This window comes from Ursus maritimus, unplaced genomic scaffold, assembly GCF_017311325.1.
Source record: "Ursus maritimus isolate PB19 unplaced genomic scaffold, ASM1731132v1 scaffold_22, whole genome shotgun sequence".
Lineage (NCBI taxonomy): Eukaryota > Metazoa > Chordata > Mammalia > Carnivora > Ursidae > Ursus > Ursus maritimus.
This window is the reverse complement of record NW_024424675.1, coordinates 36,569,530-36,595,452: the sequence shown is the minus strand read 5'-3', so window position 1 is coordinate 36,595,452 and position 25,923 is coordinate 36,569,530. Positions and strand designations below refer to the sequence as shown.

The 25,923-nt window shown below is 42.5% G+C and overlaps 1 protein-coding gene across 1 annotated transcript in view; it reads left to right on the top strand.

Moving 5' to 3' along the window:
• Window positions 1-3,475: 3,475 nt before the first annotated feature.
• Window positions 3,476-25,923, top strand: part of B4GALT5 (beta-1,4-galactosyltransferase 5) — a 72,069-nt gene continuing 49,621 nt past the window's right edge. Inside the window, exon 1 of the mRNA XM_040638453.1 lies at window positions 3,476-3,613. Within this exon, the coding sequence (XP_040494387.1) occupies window positions 3,499-3,613 (115 nt within the window). The 5' untranslated portion in view covers window positions 3,476-3,498. The remainder of the gene's footprint in view (window positions 3,614-25,923) is intronic.

Below are 25,923 nucleotides of genomic sequence, written 5' to 3'. Positions count from 1 at the left end.
CAGGCTGGACTTCCTCAGGCCTTGGCTGCGGGCTCTCCCTCTCTTCCTCAGAGCCAGCGGCCCACACATGGTATCGAGGTGTGGTTTTCCTTTGCATTTTTCAGAAGACTTAAGCACCTTTTCATATGCTTATTGGCCATTTAGATACCTTCTTTTATGAAATGCCTGGTCAAGTCTTTTTTTTTTTTTCTTCCTTATTTAGGTATCAGTCTTATCTCTGTAAGTTGGTGCGTTTTTAAAAAATTCTGAGTTCTTTATAAGCTCTGTATTTCTATTTCTTTTTTCTTTTTCTTTCTTTCTTTTTTTTTTTTTTTTTTACTGTGCTGCCTGTCATTTTCCTTACTGGTGTCTTTTGATGAAGAGAAATTCTCATTTTAAGGCAGCCCATTTTTTTTTTTAAAGATTTTTATTTATTTGACAGAGATAGAGACAGCCAGCGAGAGATGGAACACAAGCAGGGGGAGTGGGAGAGGAAGAAGCAGGCTCCCAGCAGAGGAGCCTGACGTGGGGCTCGATCCCGTAACGCCGGATCACGCCCTGAGCCGAAGGCAGACGCTTAACCACTGCGCCACCCAGGCGCCCCTGAGACAGCCCATTTTATCAAAATTTCCCCCTCTGTTTGGTGTTTGGGTCCTCTGACAAAGCTCTGCCCATCCCAAGGACATGAAGAGGTTCTCCTCTGTTTTCATCTGAAAGCTTTTTCGTGATCGTTCACATTCAGACTTACAATCCATCTTGAACTGATTTTGTGGGTGGTGTAAGGCAGGAGTGAGGAGTCTTTTTTCCCCCCACGAGGACATCCACTCGATCAGCACTGGTTCAGTTAGACCAAACATTCGGGGTGGTATCGGCTGTTCACTGTATCGTTCTCTCAGCTTCCCTACAGGGTTTAAAAATGCTTTAATATAAAATGTTGGGAGAAATGATGAAAAAAAAAAAAGATACAGATGCTGTTGTAGGTAAAAAATACTATGGAAATAATTCCAAATGCCATGCATAAGCCTTGATCTGATACTGTTGAGAAAAACGGCTATAAAAGACATCCTTTAAGCTACTGGGGAAATTTGGGAATGCACTGGCTATTACAGCCTATTACAGTGTGAGCGTTCATTTCTCAGGGATGATATTATTATTGTGGTTATGTAGCAGAATGTAATGTTTCTTAGGGTTTTTGCGGAAGGATTTCCACATGAAGACCACCAGTAAGGCAGCAACTTACTTTTAAGTAATTCGGGGCAGGGGTGGGAAACTGGACTTATGAATGTAGAAAGATGAATCTGGAAAAATGATAACAATCGCTGAATCCAGGTGGAGAGTATGTAGGCACTCCTTGTACTCTTCTTTCCACTTTTCTGTATGTTTGAAAATGTTTATTAGAGACATGGTGGGGGAGGTGCCAATGGTGTGGGCCCACCAAAAAGTAGTTGCAGGCCAGATTATTCCAGCCTAGGGCCTCAGCTCAGCTATCTCACTCTGAATCCTGTGCTTATGGGCGGTGGGCAACACTCGGTCCATTTTACAGACAATGAATAGAATCTGAGGGGTAAGTGACTTAGCCTGAGGTCACACAGCCAGCTGAGACCAAGGCAAGATTTGAACCCGAATCTAAGTTAAAATTCTCTGCTTTTCTTTTTCGTTGTTTATGCTTCTTCTGCCCCATCCCGTTTCCTAAGGGTGTTCGTCAGGTGAGAGCTCGGCGCATTTACCATGTGCCTGGGTTTGCATGTATTACTCAAATCCTCACAACAACCCCATGCAGTTATTACTAGTAATATCCCCCATTTTACTGAGAGGCACAGAGAGGTTAAATACCTTGCCTAAAGTCACTCGGCTAAGAATGGAAGAGATAGGAGTCAGGGAACCTAGACAGTCTGGCTCTAGAGCACTCACTTGAAGGGTCAAACACCGCAAAAAGTAGAAATCACTTTAGGAATAGAAAGCAGGATTATTGTTGGTTCTCAAAGAATCCTGCAAAGTCCTCTCTCCTCCTGACTGCTTCTGCCATTCCAAGGCAGCCTCTTCAGGTTGAGATGTGTCTACACAGGGAACACTTTCCTCCCCAATTCAGCTAGCTGGCAGCTTCTTGAAGCTGGGGCTGGTTCTTCTGGCCCCCATAGTGAGTCTAGAGTGACTGCCTACTGTCTCTGGTGGTCTCCTGGCCTGGGGCTGATCGTAAAGCGTTGTTTTGGTTGTGGTCGCACACTATTATGGAGTAGGATACCAATTTGCCTGCAGGATGAGAATTAGGAGCGGGAGGGAATGCTGAGGTAAGTTACCACCTAGTGTCGCAGGCTGGCCTTGGGACACAGGTCAGTTTTGATGTGAGCCCTTATTGCAAGGCTTGGGCGAACTGCTTCTCCATCTGGGAGCCTCAGCTTCCTCGTTTATAGGATAAGAATAATAAGAGCGCGCATTTTAGGGCTGCTGGGGCAGTTTAACGCGATAAGTAAAGACCGTGTCTCTCAACTCATGGCTTCACGTTGATAAGGGTTATTTATCATTACACTCCTTATGGTTCTGTGGGATGTTGACCTTGCCTTGCCTGGAGATCTCTCCTTGCCTCACTAGATTTTATCTGTGCTGGCCTTGGATAACCTGGGGACAGAGGAGGCTTTTTAACCTCAGGGCCTTTGTGCCTGCTGTTCACCCTTTCATGTCTCATCTCATGTCACTGGCTCAACGAGGCCTTCCTTGGCCACAGTAGCCTGCCTCCAGTACATTCTCCCGTTTTACTGTGTTCATATCATTTATCAGTACCTGATACTATAAATTGATTTGTCTCCTTTTCTCCTCCCGTTTGAGTGTGAGTTCATGAAGACAGATTTTGTCTGTTTTGTTCTTTGTAGCATCCCCAGCACCAAGAACAGTGTCTGGTCTATGTCTGGCCTTCAATAAATGGTGAATTGAATGAATGAATGAATAAGTGAAGGTGTATGCGGAGCCCTTGGACCTACAGTCTCCGCTTCACTGTCGCAGTGGGCAACCAGCCGCGTCCGACATTGCAGACGGCCCCTTGGCTCGGGGGCTGGGGGCGCCCTAGCGCGGAGCCGACTGGCACTTGAGCGACGCTCCCCGAAAGCCTGGGCGGTGGCTGCGCCAGAAGAGGGGCTGTCGCCATTTAGCGACGTTCCCTGCGGGCCGCTGCTCCTCCGCGGGAGCCGGACCAGGGGGTCGGGCTGGGAGAGCGCGCGCGCCGATCTTTTGCGACGGTGCCCGGCGGCGCTGGCCCCGCCTCCGCCCCGCCTCCCGCGCCGTCCGCCCCGCCCCGTCTTTGCCGCTGCGCTAGCTCCGGGCCGCTCAGGCCCCCGCCCGCTTCATGTGGCCCGGCCCGCGGCGGCCGGCGGCTGGGAGCGGCGAGGCGGCGGCTGGGAGCGGCGGCCCAAGAGGCCCGGGAGGTGGTGGCCGAGGCCCAGGCAGCGGCGGCAGCCCAGGAGGCGGCGGACGGGGAGCGGCGGGAGCAGGCCCGGCCCGGCTCTCCAGCGGCCGCCCGGCTGCAGCATGCGCGTCCGCCGGGGGCTGCTGCGGCTGCCGCGCCGCTCGCTGCTCGCCGCGCTCTTCTTCTTCTCGCTCTCGTCCTCGCTGCTCTACTTCGTCTATGTGGCGCCCGGCATAGGTAGGAAGGGGGCCTGGTGTCCTGAGGGGCTACCGCTCCGGCCTCGGGGGGGATCCCGGGAACCCCCCCCGCCCCACCCTGACGGGACTCCGGCCCTCAGACGACCCCGGCCCGAGGCCACCCCGAGCCTGGCTTTCCGAAGACTGCGGGGACCCCGGCCCGACCCTTGGGAGACCCCACGCCCGGTCCTCGGGGGACGCCAGGACATTCCCGCCCTCTGCACCCCGACGGGCCCCGAAACCCACACCCCCCGCCAGCCTCCCACGCACCCCCCGGCCTTCCTAACCCCATCCCCTGGGGAACCCAAGGGATACCTCCACCCCCCGTGCCGGGACGCCCCCTTTCCCGCCCTTGCCTCCCTCGAGCCCCCCTTCCCGCTGTTCGGCTCGAGAACTCCCGCTCCTCCTCCCCCCGGGGTCTCCCGAGGCTCAGGTTCCCGGCATTCCGCGGACCCCGAACCCCCTCGGCCTGCCTGCTTCTCCTCACCGAGCCCAGGGGCTCGGGTCTCGAGGCGCCCCACCTCCCCGGTTCGCATCCATCCTTCCCCTCTTTCCTCGCGGTTCAGTTCACCGTTTCCTGCTCCCCCTCCCTACCCTTTCTTCCCTCCACTTTCCTGTTACATCCACCTCCAGGTTCTCCTCCCCAGCATACACATTCTCCTCCTCCTAGTGGCCCCTTTCCTCACCGGGTGACACCCCTCCTTATGGAGGTCCACCCCTCATTCAATCTACTAACCACTGAACGTCCCACGGCGCCTCCCCATCCCCTCCCCCCTCCCCCAAGGGCACACCCTTGTTGTTACCTCCGCCCCGGTACCTCTTTTCCTTCCCCAAATTCTGCCCGCCCACCCTCTCTGGTCCTCGGCCACAGTTTCCTCCTTGAATGAAGACTTGGGGAAAGGGTGCTGTCTGGACCTTTCAACGCTTTCACAGCTGCCCTCTCCTAGTCTTGAGGTAGAAGGTGGCCCTTTAGTATCTTGTGGTTCCTGCTCAGGGACCAAGAGGACATGTAAATTGGCCCTAGAGGAGGATTTGTGATAAGAGCCTTGGGGAAATGGTGCCAGGTGGGAAGGAGGAGCATGGAGAAAAAATGGAATGGGTACTCATTCTTCTCAAAGGCATGTCCTTTAAAGGCAAGACAGTTCCTGGGGAAACTGAACACTGCCCATAGACTTCGTAAGACCACTGAGCAGCATTTAGGACATGAAGAAAGAGATTGGAAGGAAATACAGCATGAGGGTTAAGGTCAGAGGACACTGAGGTCAGACTTGGATTCAAATCCCTGCCCCTTATGACCTTGGGCAAGTGACTAAGCCTCAGCTTTTCTCCTCTGTAAAATGGGAATACTAATCCTAACCTCATAGGGTTTTAAGGAAGTACATAAATTCCCTTTTAAAGCACTTATGACGCATAGGGAGTTTTTTTTTTTAAAGCAGTTATTATATGTAATTTTTGAGAAGGAAGGGAGTAGATGGAGGGTTTAAAGAATGTATTTGCCTGACATGTCATCACCACGGGCTCTAGAGAAAACTTCAGTTCAGGGTGAAAAATGACCAGAAGATGCTGTTGGAGCTGGGGCAAGGAGAGTAAATTCTGCTATAAAAAGTCTGGGTCATTTGGGTGTTAGAAAAGGGTTGATGGTTTAACTATAGGGGAATGCCCTTTAGGATTGTAGTAATGACTAGTGCCATTCTCTGTTGACCTGTCAACACTGAACTAGCTGAATAGAGAAATTTCCAGATAGAGCAGGAGATTCTCTCCTGATTTTTTTTTTAAGAGCATATTTCATTTGGTGGTGAATATTGATGATTTGTACTATAAACTAGATCTGGGAAGGTAGAACAGACGACATCAGATTGTCCTAACAGTTTATGAAGTATCTAAGGAAAAAGCATCCCTCTAGGAGAGTACAGTGTGTGGCCTGATGGATCAGATGAGGAGATAGGAATTTTGGCAGAATAAGAACAGGTGTGTAATTAGTGGAACTAATTGAGAAAAGAGGTCATTACCATATTGGATATCAGACTTAATAACAATAGGTGTGAAATGATAGATTTGGACCTAGATACAGTCTTGGAGCCATAACCACTTCCAGTGATCAGGGTTATTTCTGTTGTTTGTACATAAATCAGCCATATCCAAATGTCAGAATAATCCCCCTGGCATGTGATCACCCTTCAGATTAGAAAGGTTAGAAGCCAGATTCTCCAGCAGTGATGAAACTGATCAACTTCGTTAAAATTCCTCAAGGATAGATTTTTAGGTCAGTGGAGCCCCAGTGTAAAGTGATGGGCATCTACTGTGCTTAGATTCTTGTATCACTGATAAGTGAAAAAGATGCAAAGCACTTAAATTTTCACTGGTTTCTCCTTAAATGGAAGTCTTCTAAAGGACGGATCTACTTAGGATTCAAATTCTGTTAGTGGGAAAGGTGAGCCATAAAAAAGATGTGGAATGGCTTTAGGGTTCCTGCAAGCACAGTTACATTGAGCATTTTCTTTCTTTCTTTCTTTCTTTCTTTCTTCCTTCCTTCCTTCCTTCCTTCCTTCCTTCCTTCCTTCCTTCCTCCTTTCCTTTCCTTTTCTTTTCTTTTCTTTTCTTTTCTTTTCTTTTCTTTTCTTTTCTTTTCAATCTTGGCTTTCTTGCTGTTAGACTTAATTTTTCAAATGACCAGTTTTGGACAGTAGGGTGGCAAATCTTTCTAAAGGTTAAGGCAATCAAGAGAAATATAAGGTTTTATGGGCCTTGGGTTGTAAAGACCTTAATTTGAGACAATTATTAAAATGAGCTTAGAAAATAATATTAGGTTGAACCATATGAAATTTCCATTTTTGCAGGTCAAAAACAGTTATGTAGTGGCAGTGTGATAGTAGCTCAACCTAATTCATTTCCAAATAATGACAATTCTGACTTCTGGCATAATGGAAAGTGTTAGACTTACATTTCCTTCCGGGTTTAATTTTTTCCAGTCCTGCTTTTGATTTGCTTTGTATACCTTGTGACCATGTTTTGCTCAAGGGCCTAAAAAGAAATCAGTCCAAAGGGTGTGTTACAACTGTATTCAGAACTGGGTAGACTTGAATTGAATTTGAGATAGGAGAAAAATCATGTTAGTTATAAATGTTTTAAAGTTGTTCATATAGGATATAATTCAGCCTCAGTGTCAGCCTACCCATTAACTTAGTATTTTTCAGATCTAATGCCAGCTCTTAATATTGGTGACCTGTAGTCTGAGAGCAAAGGGAAATTCTCCTGGACTTGAGGGTCATCCGAAACGGGGCTAATGGTGCCATTTGACTTAGAAAATTGGATGCGAGGAGTGTTAACTAAATATGACTATAGTGTGTTTGTAACAAATACAGAGTGCTCTCAGCTAACTTTAAATCCCTATCCCAATCCACTTAGTGGTTTCAAAGTATGGCTTCACTGGCCATTACCTTTTTTTTTGTTCATTCAAAAGTAGTGTCTTATATCAGCAGTTTGAAAGTAGAAATGAAAAGGGTGGGGCAGAAATGTGATGTGAGGGTGCCTGGGTGGCTCAGTCAGTTAAGCATGTGACTTTCGAGCTCAGTTCAGGGCTTGATCTCAGGGTGGTGAGTTCAAGCCCTGCATTGGGCTCCACACCCACTTAAAAAAAAAAAAAGAAAAAGAAAAAGTGATGGAGATGGTGGATTTGGTGGAAGAGGAAGCTGGTGTGGGGATGAAGATGCCCCTCTCTCTCTAACCCCCCCTCCCCCCCCCTTTCCCAGCCACAGCCTGACTGATTCTCATTTTCTTCATCGCTGTTTCACCTGTCCTGGTGAACTATCCCTATTCCTTTCAGAGTTCTGAAGAAAACTTTGAACTTATTTATGACGCTTTAACTTAAAAAAAAAAAAAATCTAACCACTCAAGAGTACATCTATATTCCCGTCTGACCAGGTCTTTTAGAAGATAAGTCAACTATTTATAGATACACGTGTGAAGTGCTGATTGGAAAACATCTTAGTAAGCTTATGGTGCCCTCAGATGGGAAGGTTGTAGAGAGGTTACTGACCTTTGCAAATTGGTAAAACAGTTACCGATTTTGAGAGAGGTGCCTGTGCATGGTTAGAGGTTAGAAGTCTATGTATTGATGAAACTTTATTAATTGAAGTTCTACTACTTAAACTGAGTTTTCTTTTGCCCTTTGATTATTGAGGAAAGGAAATAGGGAACGATTTTTCCCTTTTGGTCTGCTTAGTTCCAAGAAAAGTTTGATTTATGGCTGGCTTTTGGAAGGCAGGAACCAGTAATTCTCATCCCACCTGCTTTGCCCAAATGACCTTGAGCAAGTCACTTGATTCTCTGATCTTACACTTGGCAAAAACCCAAAGCTGTTTGAAAAACTAGAACTGCATCCTGCATCTTAACCAAACTTCTTTTTAAAAGATTTTATTTATTTGAGAGAGAGAGCAAGAGCGCATGCGCGCGTGGGGGGGGGGGGGGGCGGAGGGCAGAGGGAGAGGGAGAGCAGGCTATCCACTGAGCAGGGAGCCTGATGTGGGGCTTGATCCCAGAGCAGATGCTTAACCAACTAAGCCACCCAGGTGCCCCTTAACCAAACTTTTAATGAGATATTTTTGCATACAGAAAGTTGATAATTCATTCACATTCTGTGTAAATATTGGACCTAAGATTTTAGATAAGATACATGTTTTATGTAATCAAATGCAATTTTTTCTTTTCTTTTCTTTTCTTTTCTTTTCTTTTCTTTTCTTTTCTTAAGACTTTATTTATTTATTTGAGAGAGACAGAGACTGTTAGGAAGAGCACAAGGAGGGAGGAGAGGAAGAAGCAGGCTCCCCGCTGATGCAGGGCTCCATCCCAGGGCCCTGGGACATGACCCCAGCTGAAGGCAGACACTTAACCAACTGAGCCACCCAGGCACCTCCAAATGCAACTTTTTCTAATAACCATAGGGAAGTTTCGGATTCTCCACAGTTCAGTATGAGAACGGCCTCTTTTTTTTTTCCTCACGTGAAAATGCCCCCTGAATGCCTCAGTGCACATAGTTCTTGAGCTTTTGTGGAAGGTTATACATGTGGTGGAATGTGTGTTATTTTATTGTAAAAAAGTAAAAAAGCTCATCCTGTTAAAGACCCCCACCTCCCACATGCTCGTGAGCACTCGCTCACTCAAATATTTCCTGAGTCGTGTCATTCTTCTTAGAAGGAAACCATATTTAGGGAACAGGTTGAAGTTTAAAAACCAAACAGCACACTTTTGACCGGGACTTCAGTGATGTTTTCTGTCTTCCCTGCAGAATTTTGGTATGTTGGAAAGAAGGTCTAGGTTTGGAGTCGAAATGTCTTTAACAGTGAAAATATGCGAATCTTGGGCAATCTTTAGAAGCAGTGTTCAAACAGTATCAGTTACTGTTCCAGGCCATCAGTAGTGTAGCCAGTAGATGATTCTGCTCTAATTCTGCCATCCCCCCCCCGCCCCCGCTTGACAGGCCAGTGGCAGCAGCATATATTAAATTACCAGGAAGAAGGATCTCTGTGTCGCTGTGATTCTTTAGAACTCTTCGGAAGAGTAGAAATTCCAAAGCTATAGAAGCCAAAAAGCTGTTGACTTTCCTAATTATGCAGCTTTTTTGATCACGGCAGAGCTTTGGACACATCCAACCATATAAAGCAAACAGAACTTGAGCAAGTGAGAAATAAGGAGTGTGATGTTGCTGAGACCTGTCAAATAGAGAAAACTGGAGGTTAACGCTGGTCAAGATAAAGGCTAATCAGAAGCAAACAGATTGGGTGTGGCTTGAAAGAGGTTAATGGAGAGGTCTTGAAAGGAGAGGCAGGCCTGCATACTACTAGCGTGAGGGCCGTTGTTCTTTTCGTTTCTAATAATACTAGCTAAGTAAATGTGGGCCTGCCTTTGCACCATAGGTGTATTTCTGTAGAAAGTTGTGAGACAATGAATTTGAGATCTATGGGTCAATAATTAGTATTTGAGTGTCTGCCTATTATATTACCAGCTTTGGGAGATATTTGAATTCTAGGCTTCTGACTGCTTTCGTTTTATAGATGATGGTATAAGCCCACGTTGAGTCATAAACTCGCCCAAAGTTGAGAATGATAAGATGTCCCTGAGGCACACACAATGTGGTTGAAAAGACAAGATTAATCACAAGAAACAACTAGGGAAAAATAGAAGATAGCTTGTAGTGAGTTGCTACATTATATGATATCCGTTCTTAATGAGACGGCAGTTCAGACAGGCATTCATTTCTTTATTCAACCAGTAGTTCTTTCAAGTGCCTCCGCTCGTCTGACACTCTAGGGTACTGAGCAGGGTAGAAATGAATAAGGCAGAGCGTTTCTGCCGTCCTGGTGGCTTTCATTTCAGCAGACGTTTTTGCCCTTTTGGTGCTTTTATCCTAATGGGGGCACAGCCAATACAGAGGATAACTTCAGATAGTGGTAGGAGCAACTGAGTATCTGTTCTAGATTGAGTGGTTAGGGAAAGCCTTGTTCAAGAGGTAATACTTGCCTTGAAGGCATGGAGTGGGTCACTCACAGGTTTTGGGGTGGTGGGCAGGGTAGGTTGGGGGGGGCGCCCAGCACATGTAAAAGCCCAGAGGCAAGGATGAGTTTGAGTGAACGTTGACTGGATTTTTTTTCAGTGACCGAAGAATGGTAGGAGATGAATTCAGAAAGGTGGGAGGGCTCAGGCCGTGTAGGACCCTGGAGCCATTGTAAGGACCGTAGGAGAGCAGTGAACATTAGCTTTGAAATCAGCGGACCTAGGTTTGAATCAACCCACTGAATGGGCAGGTTTTTTTTTTTTTTTTAATATTTATTTGTTTTTAAGTAGGCTCTACACCCATTGTGGGGCTAGAACTCACCACCCTGCTCTACCAACTGAGGCAGCCAGGTCCCTCGGGCAAATTATTTTCAATTTTCTTACCTACCAAGTAGAAGATACTACCTTCCACACGGTTGTTGTGAGAATTAAGTAGCGTAGACATGTAAAAGGGCTGACACAGACAGAACTTGGCACCAAACTCCATGTTGCAATGACTAGTTGTAAATAAATGGGAGATGTCCTCTCCGGTCTCATGCTAGTGCGGCACAGACCTGGGAGTGGGCTCCAGTCCGACTTTACCAATAACTAGCTATGAAGTGTTCCCTCAGTTTTTCTCCTCTGTAAACGGGGGACATGGATGATAGTACATGTTCTAGGATCCCTTTCAGATCTGAGGTTACGTGAATCTAAGCAAGTGTGGGTTGAACCTTGAAGTGGAAGAAGGAATGACAACTTAAGTAAAAGCACTCCATTTTTTAAAATACAGATTCCCCCTCACTTGGTTTCCCACCTTTGGTGAAGTGCTGCGCTGCTGGAGTGGTGAAGTGTTTGCGTGAATAGGCACACGCCCGGTTTCACCCTTTGGGCTGATGGAGAGGTTCGCACTGTGCAGTCTGTTGTTTTCAGGCACTTGCCCTAAAAAGAATTTGTGCACTGAAGTCTATGTTTGAAATCACTATGACAAAAACAAACAAACAAACAAATAAATAAATAGTGTTGTCTTGGTCAAGGGAAAAAACTAAAAAGAATTTTATGGGAATATCTTCAGGATATTAAGACCGTCCCCCCCCCCCCCGGCCTTTTTTTTTTTGTCCTTGGGGAAATTCTTTTAGGTTTTAATCTGCTAAATCGGTCCTTTCCCTGGTTTCACACTTTTGCTTTTAAGCATGAGAGCGAGCCCTGGACTCTTTAGCTCCTGCCCCATCCTCCGTCCTCTACGTAATTGGATGTTAAGTGAAAATGAATATTACATTTTGACCCAGTAAATTGTTTTTTATATTGTGACTTTATCCTGAAGAACACTCATGCCTCCTGCTGATCCCCTGAATGCAGTGTTTTCCCAGGCACAGGAGTCCCACTGGATCATTTAAAGTACTGTCTTCTGCAGTGCCCCGGCCCCCCTCCTTTCGTTAGTTTGAGTAAGCAATTACTGGACTCTAGGTATTGTTCCTCCTCCTTCCCAGGTTACAGATACCCATGTACTTTGCAGCGACTGGAAGGGAACCTGGTCATTGTTTCTGAGTTACCTTAGTTACTGTCATCAATTATGAACAGTTCTCTGAGGCAATTCGTGACCTAATTATGGGGATAAAAATGCTGGGGAACGTCAGGTACAGGCAGGCTGGAGTGTAGGGAACCTCGGTGTTGTGTTTTAAAACTTAAATTAATCCAGACTATGCTAGTGAGCACGACTGTTTATTATTTTTATTAAAGAGCTGTAAAACTTATAAAGAGGGAACTGTTTTTTTCACCCTCCAGGTGGTCCCTAAGCTATGATTAATAGACATTTAAACCTTTTGCTCAATTCTTACTGTTTAACAACCATGCACTCGGAAAGATGGGAAAACAGGAGTATTTTTTTCCGCGGAAAACTGCTAATTATCCCATTTTGAGGAGTTCTGCTTTTAGGCACCATGCCTAAATTATACTCAGGCTTGTGATGTATGCATTTTCTTTTTTTAAAAAAAAATATTTTGTTTATGTATGTATTTGAGAGAGAGTGAGAGTGTGTGCTGGAGGAGGGGCAGAAGGAGAGGGAGAGACAATCCCAAACTGACAGCCCGCTGAGCATCCAGCCTGATGCAGGGGCTCGATCCCAGGACCCTGAGATCATGACCTGGGCCGAAACCAAGAGTCGGATGCCCAGCCGACTGAGCCACCCACGTGCCCCTGTATTTTCTGATTGGTAGACCATTGTCTTGTGAAGGTCAGAAAATAGTACTTTCCTAATTGCTGTGCTGTGGTCATGTTTGGTATTTAAAAAAAAAAAATCCTTTATTCCAGTTTAGAAAATGACAAATGAGCAACTTAAGGAAGTTAAACCATGTGGACCAAAGATGGTAGTAGACTGGCTTTAGGATTTTTGATGTACTTATTGTGAAACTGTGTACTTTAAATGAAAGCATTTAATTTTTTAACTTATTAAGAAAAACTTATCCATATCCTCATAACCTATAGAGTAGTGATAGGAAAGTTTTCTGGATTGTGATTTTCTTGTGCCTATGAGAGTGCCTAGCACATTGTACGCACTTAACCATTTAGTGAAATGAATGAAGGTAACTATTGTCTGGGTCAACCAGCCTCTTCATTGTTGGGATTGCATTTACTCTGGGGGAAGGATCGCTTCTTCTTGTCATCCTGATTTTGAGGCGACGTTAAATTCGTTTTGCCCCACACTACTTTGGACTTGTTTTCCTTGCTGTTTCTTTGGGGTAAATACATATAACATGACCTTTGCTCTGTATTTTGGTAACCTAAATGTGTAATTCTGTGCTTTAATTACATTCACAATGTTGTGCAACCATCACCGCTGTTTCCAAAAATTTCATCACCCCGAGCAGAAACTCTGTTCCCATTAAGCAATAATTCCTTATCCCCCCTTTCCTCAGCCCCTGTTACCATCTGATCTAATTTCTGTCAATATGATTTTGCCTTTTCTAGGTGCTTCACATAAGCGGAATCATCTTATTGTCCTTTTGTATCAGGCTTGTTTCACTTCCCATGGTGTTTTCAAGGCTTATTGGTGTGATAGCATGTTTCAGAACTCGGTTCTTTTTATGGCTGCGTACTATTCCATTGTATGTATCTGCCACTACATGTTGTTTATTGGTCTGCTGATGAGCACTTGAATTGTTTCCACCTTTTGGGTATGTGAGTAATTTCCGCTCTGAACTTTTGGTGTACAAGTATCTGTTTTGAGTCTCTGTTTTTCATTCTTTTGGGTATATATTTAGGATTGGAAGTGCTGGGTAATATGGTAGTTCTAGTTAATTTTTTTGAGGAACTGCTTGACTTTTCCACAGTGGCTGCACACCGTTTTACATTCCCACCAGTGGTGGATGTGGGTTCCAGTTTCCCACATCCTGGCCAACACTTATTTTACCTTTTTTTGTTTTGGTTTTTCTTTTGTTTTGTTTTTAAAACACAGGCATCTTAGTAGGTGTGAAATGATAGCTTATTGTGGTTTTGCTTTGCATTTGGTTAATGACGAATGATCAGCATCTTTTCATGTGTTTATTGGCCATTTGTGTATCTTGTTTGGAGAAATGTCTGTTCTGGTCCTTTGCCCATTTTTTAAATTGGATTGTTGTTGAGTTGTGAGAAGCTCTCTATATTTTCTGAATATTCAACCATTATCAGATGTATGGTTTGCACATATCTCCTCCCGTTCTGTGGGTTGTCTTTTCACTCTTTCAATAGTGTCCTTTGATGTGCAAAAGTTTTTAATTTTAATGAGGTTCTTTATCTCTCTTTTTCTTTTGTTTGTGCTTTAAAAAATGTACTACTCTCTAAGTATAACTTAACTTTTGCTCCCTGCCCACTACTTCTTCTGCCTGTGAAGGTCTGATAGGCACTTCTAAATGCTTTAAGTTACCAAAAGGCATTTCCTGCACAAGCTACTACTGATCTGATTATTGAGGAAGCAGGAGTTAAGGGTTTTTGGTTTATCTTGCTCTTAACCTCTCTAAGTTTGATGCTGATTGCTTGATTTCTGACTCTTTAAAATGGTTACTCTTTGGGGCGCCTCGGTGGCTCAGTTGGTTAAGCCTCCTACTCTTGTTTTCAGCTCAGGAAGTGATCTCAGGGTTGTGAGATCGAGCCCCGAGTTGGGGGTCTGTGTGAGGTCCACCTGAGGTTCTCACCCTCTGTTCCTCCCCCTGCTTATGCCCTCTCTCTCTCAAATAAAGAAAATCTTTAAAATGGTTACTCTTTTTGTCACACTTTACGTGCTCTGTGGCTTGTGTTAACTATTTCAGATCTTTAGAAGGGGTCTTGGGACTTTTTCGATGGAAGCGGGACTGTCCATATCTTATTTGATGTTTTTTGTTTGTTAATTATTTTGTTTAATAGGACTGAGATATAACTTAAATGTTTCCTGCTTCTAGTTGCAGTTCTCTGAAAGCCCATGTAAGGCAAGGCTAGATGCTGAGACACCAAATTTTTGGTGTTGGGGACAATAGTTTGTTGATTAAATATATGCTAAAGAAGAGAAATGTGGAAAATACTAAAGATTGGTGAACATAGTTAATGAAACACTGGACTCAATTATATTCCATACAGAAACGAAAGGGGCTTTTAAGATAGCGAGAAGTTTTACTTGGTTTTTTTTTTTTTTTTTAAGATTTTATTTATTTATTTGACAGAGATAGAGACAGCCAGCGAGAGAGGGAACACAAGCAGGGCGAGTGGGAGAGGAAGAAGCAGGCTCATAGCGGAAGAGCCTGATGCGGGGCTCGATCCCATAACGCTGGGATCACGCCCCGAGCCAAAGGCAGACGCTTAACCGCTGTGCCACCCAGGCGCCCCTACTTGGCTTTTTTTTTTGACCCCAAATCTCCATTAACCAGCACCTTTTGTATTTTGTTATTTAGAATGTAGACATGGAAGCATGACTTTCAGTTTTGTATGAAGTGTGGGCTTTTGTTTGTTTGTTTTCTGTCTTCTGATTCGGTGAAATTTGGTAATTCCTTATTCACCAGAGCATTGTTTCCCCATGCCTCCCAGTCAGCGGCACAGGCACGGGGTGGCAGGTGGAGGTGAGGAACAGGCTGGCAGGACAGGCCCTGCGTGACGGGGAAGTGTGTGAGGCAAACACAGGATTTTCCACCCCTGTTTCCTTCATAAGTAACAGTGTCAGATAATGAACCGAGTGCTAAAGAATGAGGAGTATAGAAAAATCTAATTTGTAAAACCTGCTGAACTCCTATCTATAATTCAAGGTAAAATTGAGCAATTTTATTTTTTTTGTCCTGGGTACCAGCTGGATCGCAAATGTATTTATCTAAATGTGAGTGATAATGGTAGCGATTAAAGACAGGTGGGTACTTAGAAAATGTTTATGTTCTGAGACCTGTGATAAAAGAAAAAATATATAAACTTGGCTCTTCATTTGCCTGATTTGGCTATTAGAGCTAATTTCATTAACTTAATCTCTATGTATTGCACCCCTACGGTGTGCTGGGGTTGGGGGTTCAGTCATGAATGAAGCAGGCACTATAGCTCTGTTTACATTTTAAGTATTCAGCTAGGGAGTACAGCTTCCTCATAGTAAGAAATTTTCAGTTTTGAGTGATTTTATACTCCTGGATGGGTGTGTTTCATTGAAGGTCAGTTCAATCAGTTCAACTGCTGTTCAGTTTGTGTTAACATTCAGTAATTGCTAGAAATAATAGTGAATATAATTTAACTGTTGGTGTTTAAGACAGCAAAAAAGCTTTTAAGAAATTCTTGAGAACACATTTAATTTCCTACCCCATTGACTCATTGATTGTGCCTGGTTTTGGTGGTGGTCATATTTGCAAGGAATGTGTCTGCTGTTTATTTCCTGAATGGAGTCATGGTGATGGTGGTAAGCAGTGACCTGAAGTTTTTTTATAACCCCAGTGCTCTCTGGACCAATGGAGGAGGCACGCATTTACATGCCAACGCCTCTTCCCTTCTACCTTGAAGAGTGTTGGTTTTAGAATACAAGTCTGGTACTGAGTAGGAGCTCAGGAGGCATTTGTCAGACATGATGAATTTGTCTCCTGTTCTTCAGTGACTTTCATTACTCTTGGGATAGAGTTCAGACTCCTTGTTGTAACTTGTAAGGCCTTCCGCGATCTGGCTTCAGCCTCCCTCTCCAGCTTCATTTATGCCACTCTTCTCCTGTCCCTCCAGCACGGACTAGGCTCTTTCCTTTTCCTTTGCACTGGCTAACTCCTATACTCCTGCCCATCCTCGGACCTCGAATTCAGTGTTTAATGAGTGGGACTTCTCTTTCTTGATCATTGTTGTATTCCTGCCTAGAACATTGTTTTGGCACACAGTAGGTGCTCAGTCAATATTTACTTAAGTCAGGGAAGTGAAGCAGAGGTGGACAGATCTCAGGTGCTGAAAAGTCCAACCAGCCAGTTCTCTGCTCCTTTGGGTATGTTAAAGGTTGCTGTGCTAACCATTAAGATTTCAAGGCGAGGAACTAAAAGGATCAAATAAAAACACAATGGATTTGTAAATATGTTCGTTATAATTGAAAATATGATTCATAGCGTAGTTTTAGATTAATTATGTCCAGCGCAGTCAGACGTTTGGTTATGTGGGGGCCTGGTTTGCAGGCAGATGACAAGTAGGAGTTTTAAGTTTTGCCTGTTTTGTATTCAACAAGGATTTTAACCCTTCTAAGCGCTTTTATCGTACATACTATGTGTGTGATAATGCTTTGAAACTGGAAGTCACAGATAAATTTATTAATGGTTTGTCTTATACCTAAACTTGACATTTAGATGAAAAAGAGGATAAACATAGGAGAACAGTCAGTCCTGATTTGCGATGGGGCAGCTACAATAATTCTCATATATTGCTGGGAACATTGTTTCTAATTTTTAATGAGAAAAGTATTTAGGTTAATGGCTTTGTTGTTTTCAAATTTGTAAAAATTATACCTTTATACTGTGAATATGCTTGCCAATCTTTAATTTGAGAGGTAGTTTTTGCCTAGGACCTGAGAAATTATTTTATATTTTACTTCATCCAGGGAGAGATGAAGATAAAACACTTTCTGAAATTGGAAGTCCATGTGGTTGGTATGGAAAGTAAGCTTATTGTTCACAAATAGTCTCTGGTGCTTCATGCTACTGGGTGGAAGGTGGAAATGACATTGCCTCTATCACTAAGATTATGTTTTCAATAAAAGCTTGAGCTGATTAATGCTAGGCCAACACCCATCAGTTGCTCTGTCTGGAAGGGACAACTAGAATCCTCCATTGTGCTCTGTGTGTGTGTGTGAGAGAGAGGAGAGAAGAGAGGGGGAAGTGACATGTTTTGCTGTTGGCTTGATTGTCTGTTTCGTTGTTGACTTGGTTTGTCTGGCTTTTTCATTCTGGTTTTAAGTATCAAGAAATCTTAAGATTTGTGTGAATTAGAAGATTTGGATTTATTTGAACTCCATTGAAAATTAACTTTAGGTAAGAGCTAATTTTTTGGTTAGCTTTATATTTGAGATAATTTTTTTCCTGAATTATCGTATTTTATTTTATTACAGAAAATTTCAAACCTGTACAAAAGCAGAGTGACTAGTATAGTGGATCCTCATAAACAAAGGTAATTTTTTGATGTGACCTTTGTATTTATGAAAAATATAAAGGTGAAAGGGCCCAAAGACTCCCGCCTCCAAAAGAAAAAAACCCACAAAAAACCGTGAGGATAGGTTTAGGCTAATTAGTAACCGGATTTCTAAAGCTTTTAGATAATTCGATTTCAATTTTGTTCAGAAGATGGGCAGTATATAAATGCAGGCTTATTGCAACGATCGATAAAGGAGAGAGATCATCACTTGTTTGCAAGTCTTGGTACTAGTTAGGTATTCACCAGATCACTGTCTCCTCCCCCCTCCCCAGCCCCTTGATCGCAGTGCTCAGTTGGAGTAGGGACAGGAAGGGAAAGTGGGAAACTCCCTGCTAGGGTTACCAGCTCCCCCCGAACGGGTGCATAGTAGACCAGAGCAGAAGAAGTTGATTGCAGCGAAGTTTCCGGAGGACTTAATTTTTTCCGTTACCCCGTTCTTCATTTGAACCCTCCGAAGTTACGGCTAGAAGAACGAGGGTCAGCATGTTTGTGGAGGATAAATCTTTCATGCTGTGGTGTTACCTGGAAGGTTCTGCTGAGCTTGAGGAGCAGGTGCTGTGACTGAGGATGCTGAAGCCCTGGGGTGCCCTTGGGAGCAGACCATTACTGCTAGTGTGTCTACCACCTGTGTTCTTTCAGTTTCCATGGCCTTTTTTTGGAGAATATATTGCTAATTTCTGTAGCTATTTGTGTCGGCTTTGACCAAAGCCAAGTACAAAGCTTGCAAAGGAAAGTGGAAAAAATACCTCTTTTAGGCCTTATTTTGGCATAGATTTTTGTGATTTGTGTTTAGTAACATTCCCCAGGATCCACAAATTAAACATTACCACCACTGATTTAATTTTAGTATTATTTGGTTAATTTAATAGTTCTATCATTAAAATAGTAAAACAGTCTGCATAGATTGAAGCTATAGTCTTGGTTTGTATTGTATGTGTTAAAACTGACTCTTTTCATTGTGATATTTGAATAAACTTACCAGTAGATTATTTATGTAAGTTTGTGTCATCAGGAACATTCCGGAATGAATTATGTTTACTTAGAATCTCACCAATGTTACCACCCTTATTCTGTTGAACGATATTATTTAACTATTAAATCAACTTTAACAATGATAAAATTACAATAATTTATTCATAATCATGTTTTTCATCACAAATGTTTTCATTTCTTGGTTTCCTTCTCATCTTTATACACACTCAGATATTTGAAAATTTTGCACCTTAGAAGTTGTTAGTCTGAGAGAGTTGATTTTAGAAGAGTGGTAGCAATGTAGTCAATGCCATTTTTGTGCTGGAATAACCTTTTGCAGTTCCTCTGCTATAACGTCTTTTCCTGGTTAGTTCTGTGTTTCCCTTACTATAACTAAACATAATGTCTTGCTAGGAGATTATTTCTGGCAAGGGAATTCTTGAAAGGAAAGCTGTAAAGAAAACATACTTGCTCTGTTGACCGATATGGGAAAAACCTGATAGGAAATTGTAGCCCCTTTGATGTCAAGGTGATTTAATCTCATTCCTAAATATTATTAGTGAAATTAAGTGGAAGAATTTAAAATTTCATGGAATCGTACACCAGTGTGGCTAATTTAATGTGAAAGTGTAATATTTGATCTAGTACCTCCTTTGATTGGATTCAGCAAAGTAGAGATAAAGGCTTTCTCAGAAATCTTGTACTTGGTGATTATTTTTCTCCAGTCTGGTATTTTTACTCTAGTTTGTCAGAAGTAACTAAAATTTGGAATAACGGAAAAGTTACTCAAGGGTAAGTCGGAGCGGATCAAAACAAAGGGGGTTGGTTGGGCTGCTCTGGCTACAGGAACCACACACATTGCTGTCGTTATTTCCCTTGTGTTCTCAAGTGTAGCTGTGTGACACAGTGTGCCCTCTAAATCTGTAGTTAAAGGAATTAAATATGTAGTTAATTCATGTGGCCTGCTCTAGGCTTTCTGGCTTTTCTAGTCCTTTGGAAGATCCCATCTGGAACCATCAGACAGAATGAAAATTGAGGATATTCCTTTGCTTCTGAGTTGCTGGAAATTTAGTTTGCAACTAGATGTCATATTTTCTTTTCCTACTTCTTTTTTTTTTTTGTAATATGTAATACGTACAGAATAGGGACACCATTGATGTCGTGCAAGTTATTCTTTGTAAAGGTGGTTATATTAACTACAGTTAGTTCTGCTATAGCATGACTTAAGCATTCCTAAAAATCAGCATGCTCCACAAAATTGTTGAATAAAAGCCATAGAATTTATGGAAAAAATGAGTTTAGGTATACAACCCTTAAGAACTTTATTAGTGACTCATTTGAAAAAAAAAAAAGGAATCTAATGAAAAAGGAAACTAATGAAACAGAGCACAGATTTACACCTATTAAATGGTTAAGAAAAACCATAAATAGGGCACTTTACTTTGAAAAGACCAGAAGTTTGCTCGTGGACTGGACGTGAGCATCAGGACGGCCAACTCGTGAGTTTCTGTGTAGCGATGGAAGGAGGATTACAAATGTTGTAATGTCAGACTTGTATAGGACATCCGTTTGGTGAAGTGAGGTAGCTGTCGGACGTTTGGGGTATGTACATGCGCGTGTGTGTACAGCCGGGTGTAGTTTTCTGGGTGTTCCTTGTGGGTGAAATTTGCACATAATGTGAAATTCTAGTTTTGCTCTTTGTTGTCAAATATATCAGTAGTCTTGGAACAAATGTACATTTTCAAAATAAGCATGATAGCAGAACTGTCTATAAGACTAAATGTGAGGTAATTTGGATAAGTGTGTGACGCTATTTAAAAATGATTTTTTAAAAGTTTTGAAATCACAAACTTAAGGGAAAGGTGCAATTACAGTACGTTGACTTTTTCTTGAACCATTTGGTGACATGATTTCCTATCACCCCAAAATACTAGACTATGTTTTTTAACAAACAAGGATATTCCAGCAAAGGACCACCCAACCATTAAAGTTAAGAAATTAACATTGGTACTTTATGGTCATCTAATCCTTCAACCCCCATCAGACTGTTGCCAGTTGCTCCAGTAATGTCTTTTATATCAAAAAGAATTCAGTTCAGAATCACCTTTTTACTTTCTGGCATAACAATGTTCTAGGCATTTTGGGTCTTCCTTATCCCGGACCTAGAATTAGCTATTTCTCCAAAGAACTCTGAGTCTTTTTAGTGGAGAATAGATATTTAGAAGCCAAAATCTGCATGCTCGGGGCACTCGTTGCTATTGGAGTGTTAAGGCTTCTTGCCTCCATGTATAAAGCTGTGGAATATATATGTATGTGTACACATACATGCACATTGACATCTATATTTCTACATGTATATAAATGGGAAATTGTGGAGTTCCCATCAATACCTGCAATTTGAATCTAACAGTTCAGGGTTCATTCTGGTTTTCTCCCTTTCCATATTTGTAGCTTCATTCATTGGCAGCAGAATCCTAGCTCCCATTTTTCTTAATATATTTACTTAGTTGATCAATCCCTTGTATGTACAATGATGCTAAACCCAATCCCTGTTTGGACATCCTTTTCACGCGAAACAGTTCAATTCCCTTTGCGGGGCTTTTCTCTCTCCTCATCCCCCTTGAGCTCCTCACCAGCCCATCTGCCAGCATGGGTATCCTCCGTACCCCACTTGGGCTCTGACACCCTGGACCAGGCTGCCCCTCCGCCCCAGGCAGACACTCCTCACCCCTGCTTGGGGTGTGGCACTCCACCCTGCATCCTCGTCTTCCCTGCTGGATGCCCTCCTCACCCTTCCAGTTCTGACACTGCATGCAGGGCAGCCCTCATCCTGCTGTGCAGGCATCCCTCTGTGGCCCACTGTGTCTTCCCTGGACCGTTCCGCACAGATACCTCCCTAGCTTGGCCCTACCCAATGGCTTTAGGACTGCATTGTTTTGGAAAAGGGGAAAGGGACCATATGAAACTTTTTGATAAGTAAATTCACATTTTGCTGGGGCGGGGGGTTTGCCTGGGCCATGTCACCTAGTTTTGTGTTCTGAAAATAGAGTCACCATACCTGTCTGAAATTCTTTTTGGGTTATTTTCTGTGTTTCTCGATACACAGGATATTCTTGATTTCTTCCTATAGGCTGCACATTTTTAGCTAACCAGAGGGTGACAAAGTGAAGCATTTAACCCACATAATTCTGATGAGTCTTTTAACCCCCCTCCAGTCTTTCCTGTGGCATAGATAGGGACTGTAGTGTCTGAGAAAGCCTGCTTCCAGAAGTGACTGTCTTGGTTAGAAGTTTGCATTTCTGTGTCTCCCCTTGTGGCTCGGTGGCCCATCTTCCTGTGTCCCAACATGACAGTGGCAGCAGGTGCTGCTTCCATTAGCTGAGACTGTTCTGTAGGTGTTTTTGCGTGTATTATTGGATTAAAACACCCTACCTCTGTGAGATGCAGGTGTTTTACGGATGAGGAAGCCAAGCCTGGGAGGGGTTAATACGTTTAAGGTCACATAACTTGTAAGTGGTTAGAGGTATAATTTGAATCCAAGCCTGCTTTTTTTTCCTAGAGCCTGTGCTCTTGACTATGTCTATGCTGCCTCTGTATGATTAGGATAAATTTGATGATACTGAGTTTTTTAGTCACAGTTTTTACTTCCTTTTGATTTAGGAAGAGGAAGCGTAAGCTCTCGAAAGTTATAGTTGGAAGAAGACTAGCTGCTGTTAGCTGCCTGGAAACAGTGCCGGCTTAGGTATTCCTGGAATGGGCTCACAGGAGTGGTCGGTGTGGAGGCTGGATAAACCCATTTCTCCTGTGATCTGGGCACAATTCCACTCCTCATACAGAAAGGGCACTTTGAAGTGCAAGGATCAAAACTTTTCTAACTTCTGTTTGGGAGCTAATGTGACTATTAAGGTCTTTCATAAAGTATGTTTAAGCTGTCTCATGTTCCATAAGGAAGAGTAGCTTCAAGTTGACTCAGTTTTTCAGCCCATCTCAGTCTTGCTATTTCTCTGAATGGAGTGATGTGGCTAATTGTGTTGAAAGTGGGTGTCCGTCATGTGGTTTTGAGTTATTTTCCAGGTGCAGAGGTGAATTGTTTTGTGCCTCTCCCCCCCTTCACGACAGCTCTCCCTTGTGACTGGTATCAGGCTTCTGTGAGGCAGCCCTGTGGGACTGGGGAGCTTCCCCCAGGCTGCTCCTTATGCAAAGAGCTGTTCTTTATGCAAAGTTGCAGGCCTGCCCTGGAGTCGAACTGGCACCCTAACCTCATTTGCACTGCTCTCTAACCATGGAGCTGAGCTAATCATGTCTGAGAATAAACAGACTGTCAGCCAGGCTTTTGGGAAGTGGCTGAGGAAAGTAAGCTTGTTCTTAATGATGTATAACCATGAGAATATTAAGGATATTTGTACTCGATCCCTAGACTCCTTGAAACAGAGGTGTAGAAAGCTAGCTAGCTCGCTTTCTCTGTCTTTACACTTCCCATCTGTCAGTCATTTACTTTACAGACCTTTAGAAACACCAGGTTATACATGTACTGTGTTTGCTGTTTTGTTCAGGACAGAGGGAATGTGCCTTCACATAGGAGATAAAAAACTGCATTGGGCTCTGGAGCCACACCTTCTGAGCTCCTGTCCCAGCTCTTCAGTTTGCGGGTTTTGTGATTTGGGGCAAATTACTGAAGCATTCCGTTCCTACTTCAGCTTTCTCATGGGGTGAGAATAGTTCCTACCTCATAGGGAAGTGCTTAGCGAGGTTCCTGGCAACAGTCAGCATACTCAATAAGTGTTAGCTGCTACTGTGATTGATATTCTGCCTTCTGGGAGATTAGAATCTTAGATGTGTTTTGGGGACTAGGTTACATATACAGAATAGAGCAGGCTCGAAGAATTACAACATAAAAGAGTGGGAGAGGATATTCAAGATGACTGGAACAACCTCTGTATTTTACAGATGGGGAAATGGAATTTTAGAGATGCTGGAGGATTTACTCAGTCTTCTGGGCAGTACCAAGACTAGAGCTCATTCCCAGTCTAGTTGTTAAACCAGGGATTTTCATAGAGTTGGCATCGGATGATGATGATGATGATAGGATGATACCAAGATTTTTTTGTTGATGTTGTTGGGGGTGAGGCAGAGAGAGGCTTGTGTATAAATAGAAAAAGCACACTCAACATACCTATTGTTTTTATAATGCAGACTACAGTGAATAAGTTAAAAAAAACTCGCAGATGGGAGTATACTGAAGATAGTGAGAAAGCATGGTTGTGGGGGCATAGGTTTAAAACAGTTCAAGTACTGTCTGCTGTCCTTATAGACATGGGGTGAGTGGGATGTAAGGATGTTTTGCTGTTGGGAAAACCAGGTTATATGCATCTTTGGGGTGAGCAGCAGAGATAAAACAGGTACAAAGGGCATTGTAGCTCCATAGTCAGAGTGGGATGGGGATCATTACAGGTCAGTTACTGCTAGGATTTTGGTTTTTTCCCCCAGTAGTTAGTATTTATTTTGGATTATAAAAGTAATACACTGTAAGTATAAAATTTAGAAAATATAGCCAAGCATAAAGAAAATAAAGACAGCATAAAATCTCATTACCCAATGATAATTTACTATTAACATTTTGGGTTTTGTTTTTTGTTTTTGTTTTAGTATGTGTGTAATTTTTCAGAAACATAATTGAGCTCATATTTTATGTATGGTTTTCTATATTCACTTCAAATGTTGAAGTATAATCTAGAGGCAAAGTGTCAGGTTTTCAGTTCTCTGAAAATGTGGACTTTATCATATGCCATAGAAGCACATTCTTTGGTATGTGTTTTATATAGTAGTAATGTCTAAGTCAGGCTGATAGTGCTGCACCTTTGCTTTTATCAGAATGACTCATATTTCCCCATCTGCAGGCAGTCTCAGAAATTAAAATAATAAATTAATCCTCAAGGAAGTTTTGCCTGACTCAACAAGCGCTGTTTTGATCTCTTATAGCTCTTATCGGTTGTTAAATAATATTCTAGGACCAGAGCTCAGGCAGGCTGCTAATTTAATGTTAAATTAACCGGTTGCCAGATAAAGCGAGGTAACTATAGTTCACAGCAGAGAGAACAATTCATTCTTGCCAAGAAAGATTCGGTTTGGTCATACACAGAAAGGAAATCCATGTATTCAAGGAATGTAAAATTATGGATAAAATTGAAATCGTGGCTGAGGATTCTTCTGTAGAATATCTTATGCTTCCATGAATTAATAAAAACAGAATTTCAGCAAGCAAGAATAGTCGTTAAGTAAAGGATTCATATGTTGGGCATACCAATCAGTGTGCCTTCTTTGGGGCTAAATATTACATTAAAAGGTACTGGCAGCAAATTAATTGTTGGATTAATATCACTTAAGGTGGAATTTAAAGGAATTATAGGAATTTAAAGATGTCACTTTTCCCCAGCTTTACATATATAAGTATATAAATTTAACTTTAGAAATGTGCTTTCATTTAATATTTCATAATTCAAGTGATCTTTTCAAGCATTGCTTTTCTAAGATTGATTCCTCACATCATAGACTTGAAGATTGTTCAAAATGCATTTCTGAAAAAGAGTGGGTTAGAAATGACACTTGCTCTGGGAGGGGGAAATGAGCGTTGGGATTGACCACAAATAGTCACTGAGGAAACTTTTAGAGTGATGGTGTGTTTCATATCTTGATAGGGATTTGGGTTACACAGGTGTGCCATTATTGAAACTCAGCAAATGCACACTTTCATTTTATGAAACTTTATATCCAAAGGGGAAAATTAGGCAAATATTGAGCTCTTACTAATGATACGCTGAAGTATTTAGAGAGCAGTTTACTGATCTCTGCAATTTACTTGGAAATGTATGAAAAAAATAAGATGAATGGATGGATGGCTAGATGGATATATTTGTGATAAGAAAGTTAAGAATAGAATCAGGATGGTGGGTATATGGGTTTTCCCTGTAAAATTCTTTCAACTTTGCTTTATGTTTGAAATTTTTCATAATAAAATGTTGGCTTAAATAATGTAAATTAGTATCTCTAAGATTCTGTCACCATGGGGCAGAAATGGAGCCATTTGAATCTGACCACTGCCTTGATCATTTTAACTTTGAGATTGATAGAGAACTAAGAATTGTTGAATTCTTGATCTTTACTATTGGGGCACCTGGGTAGTATAGT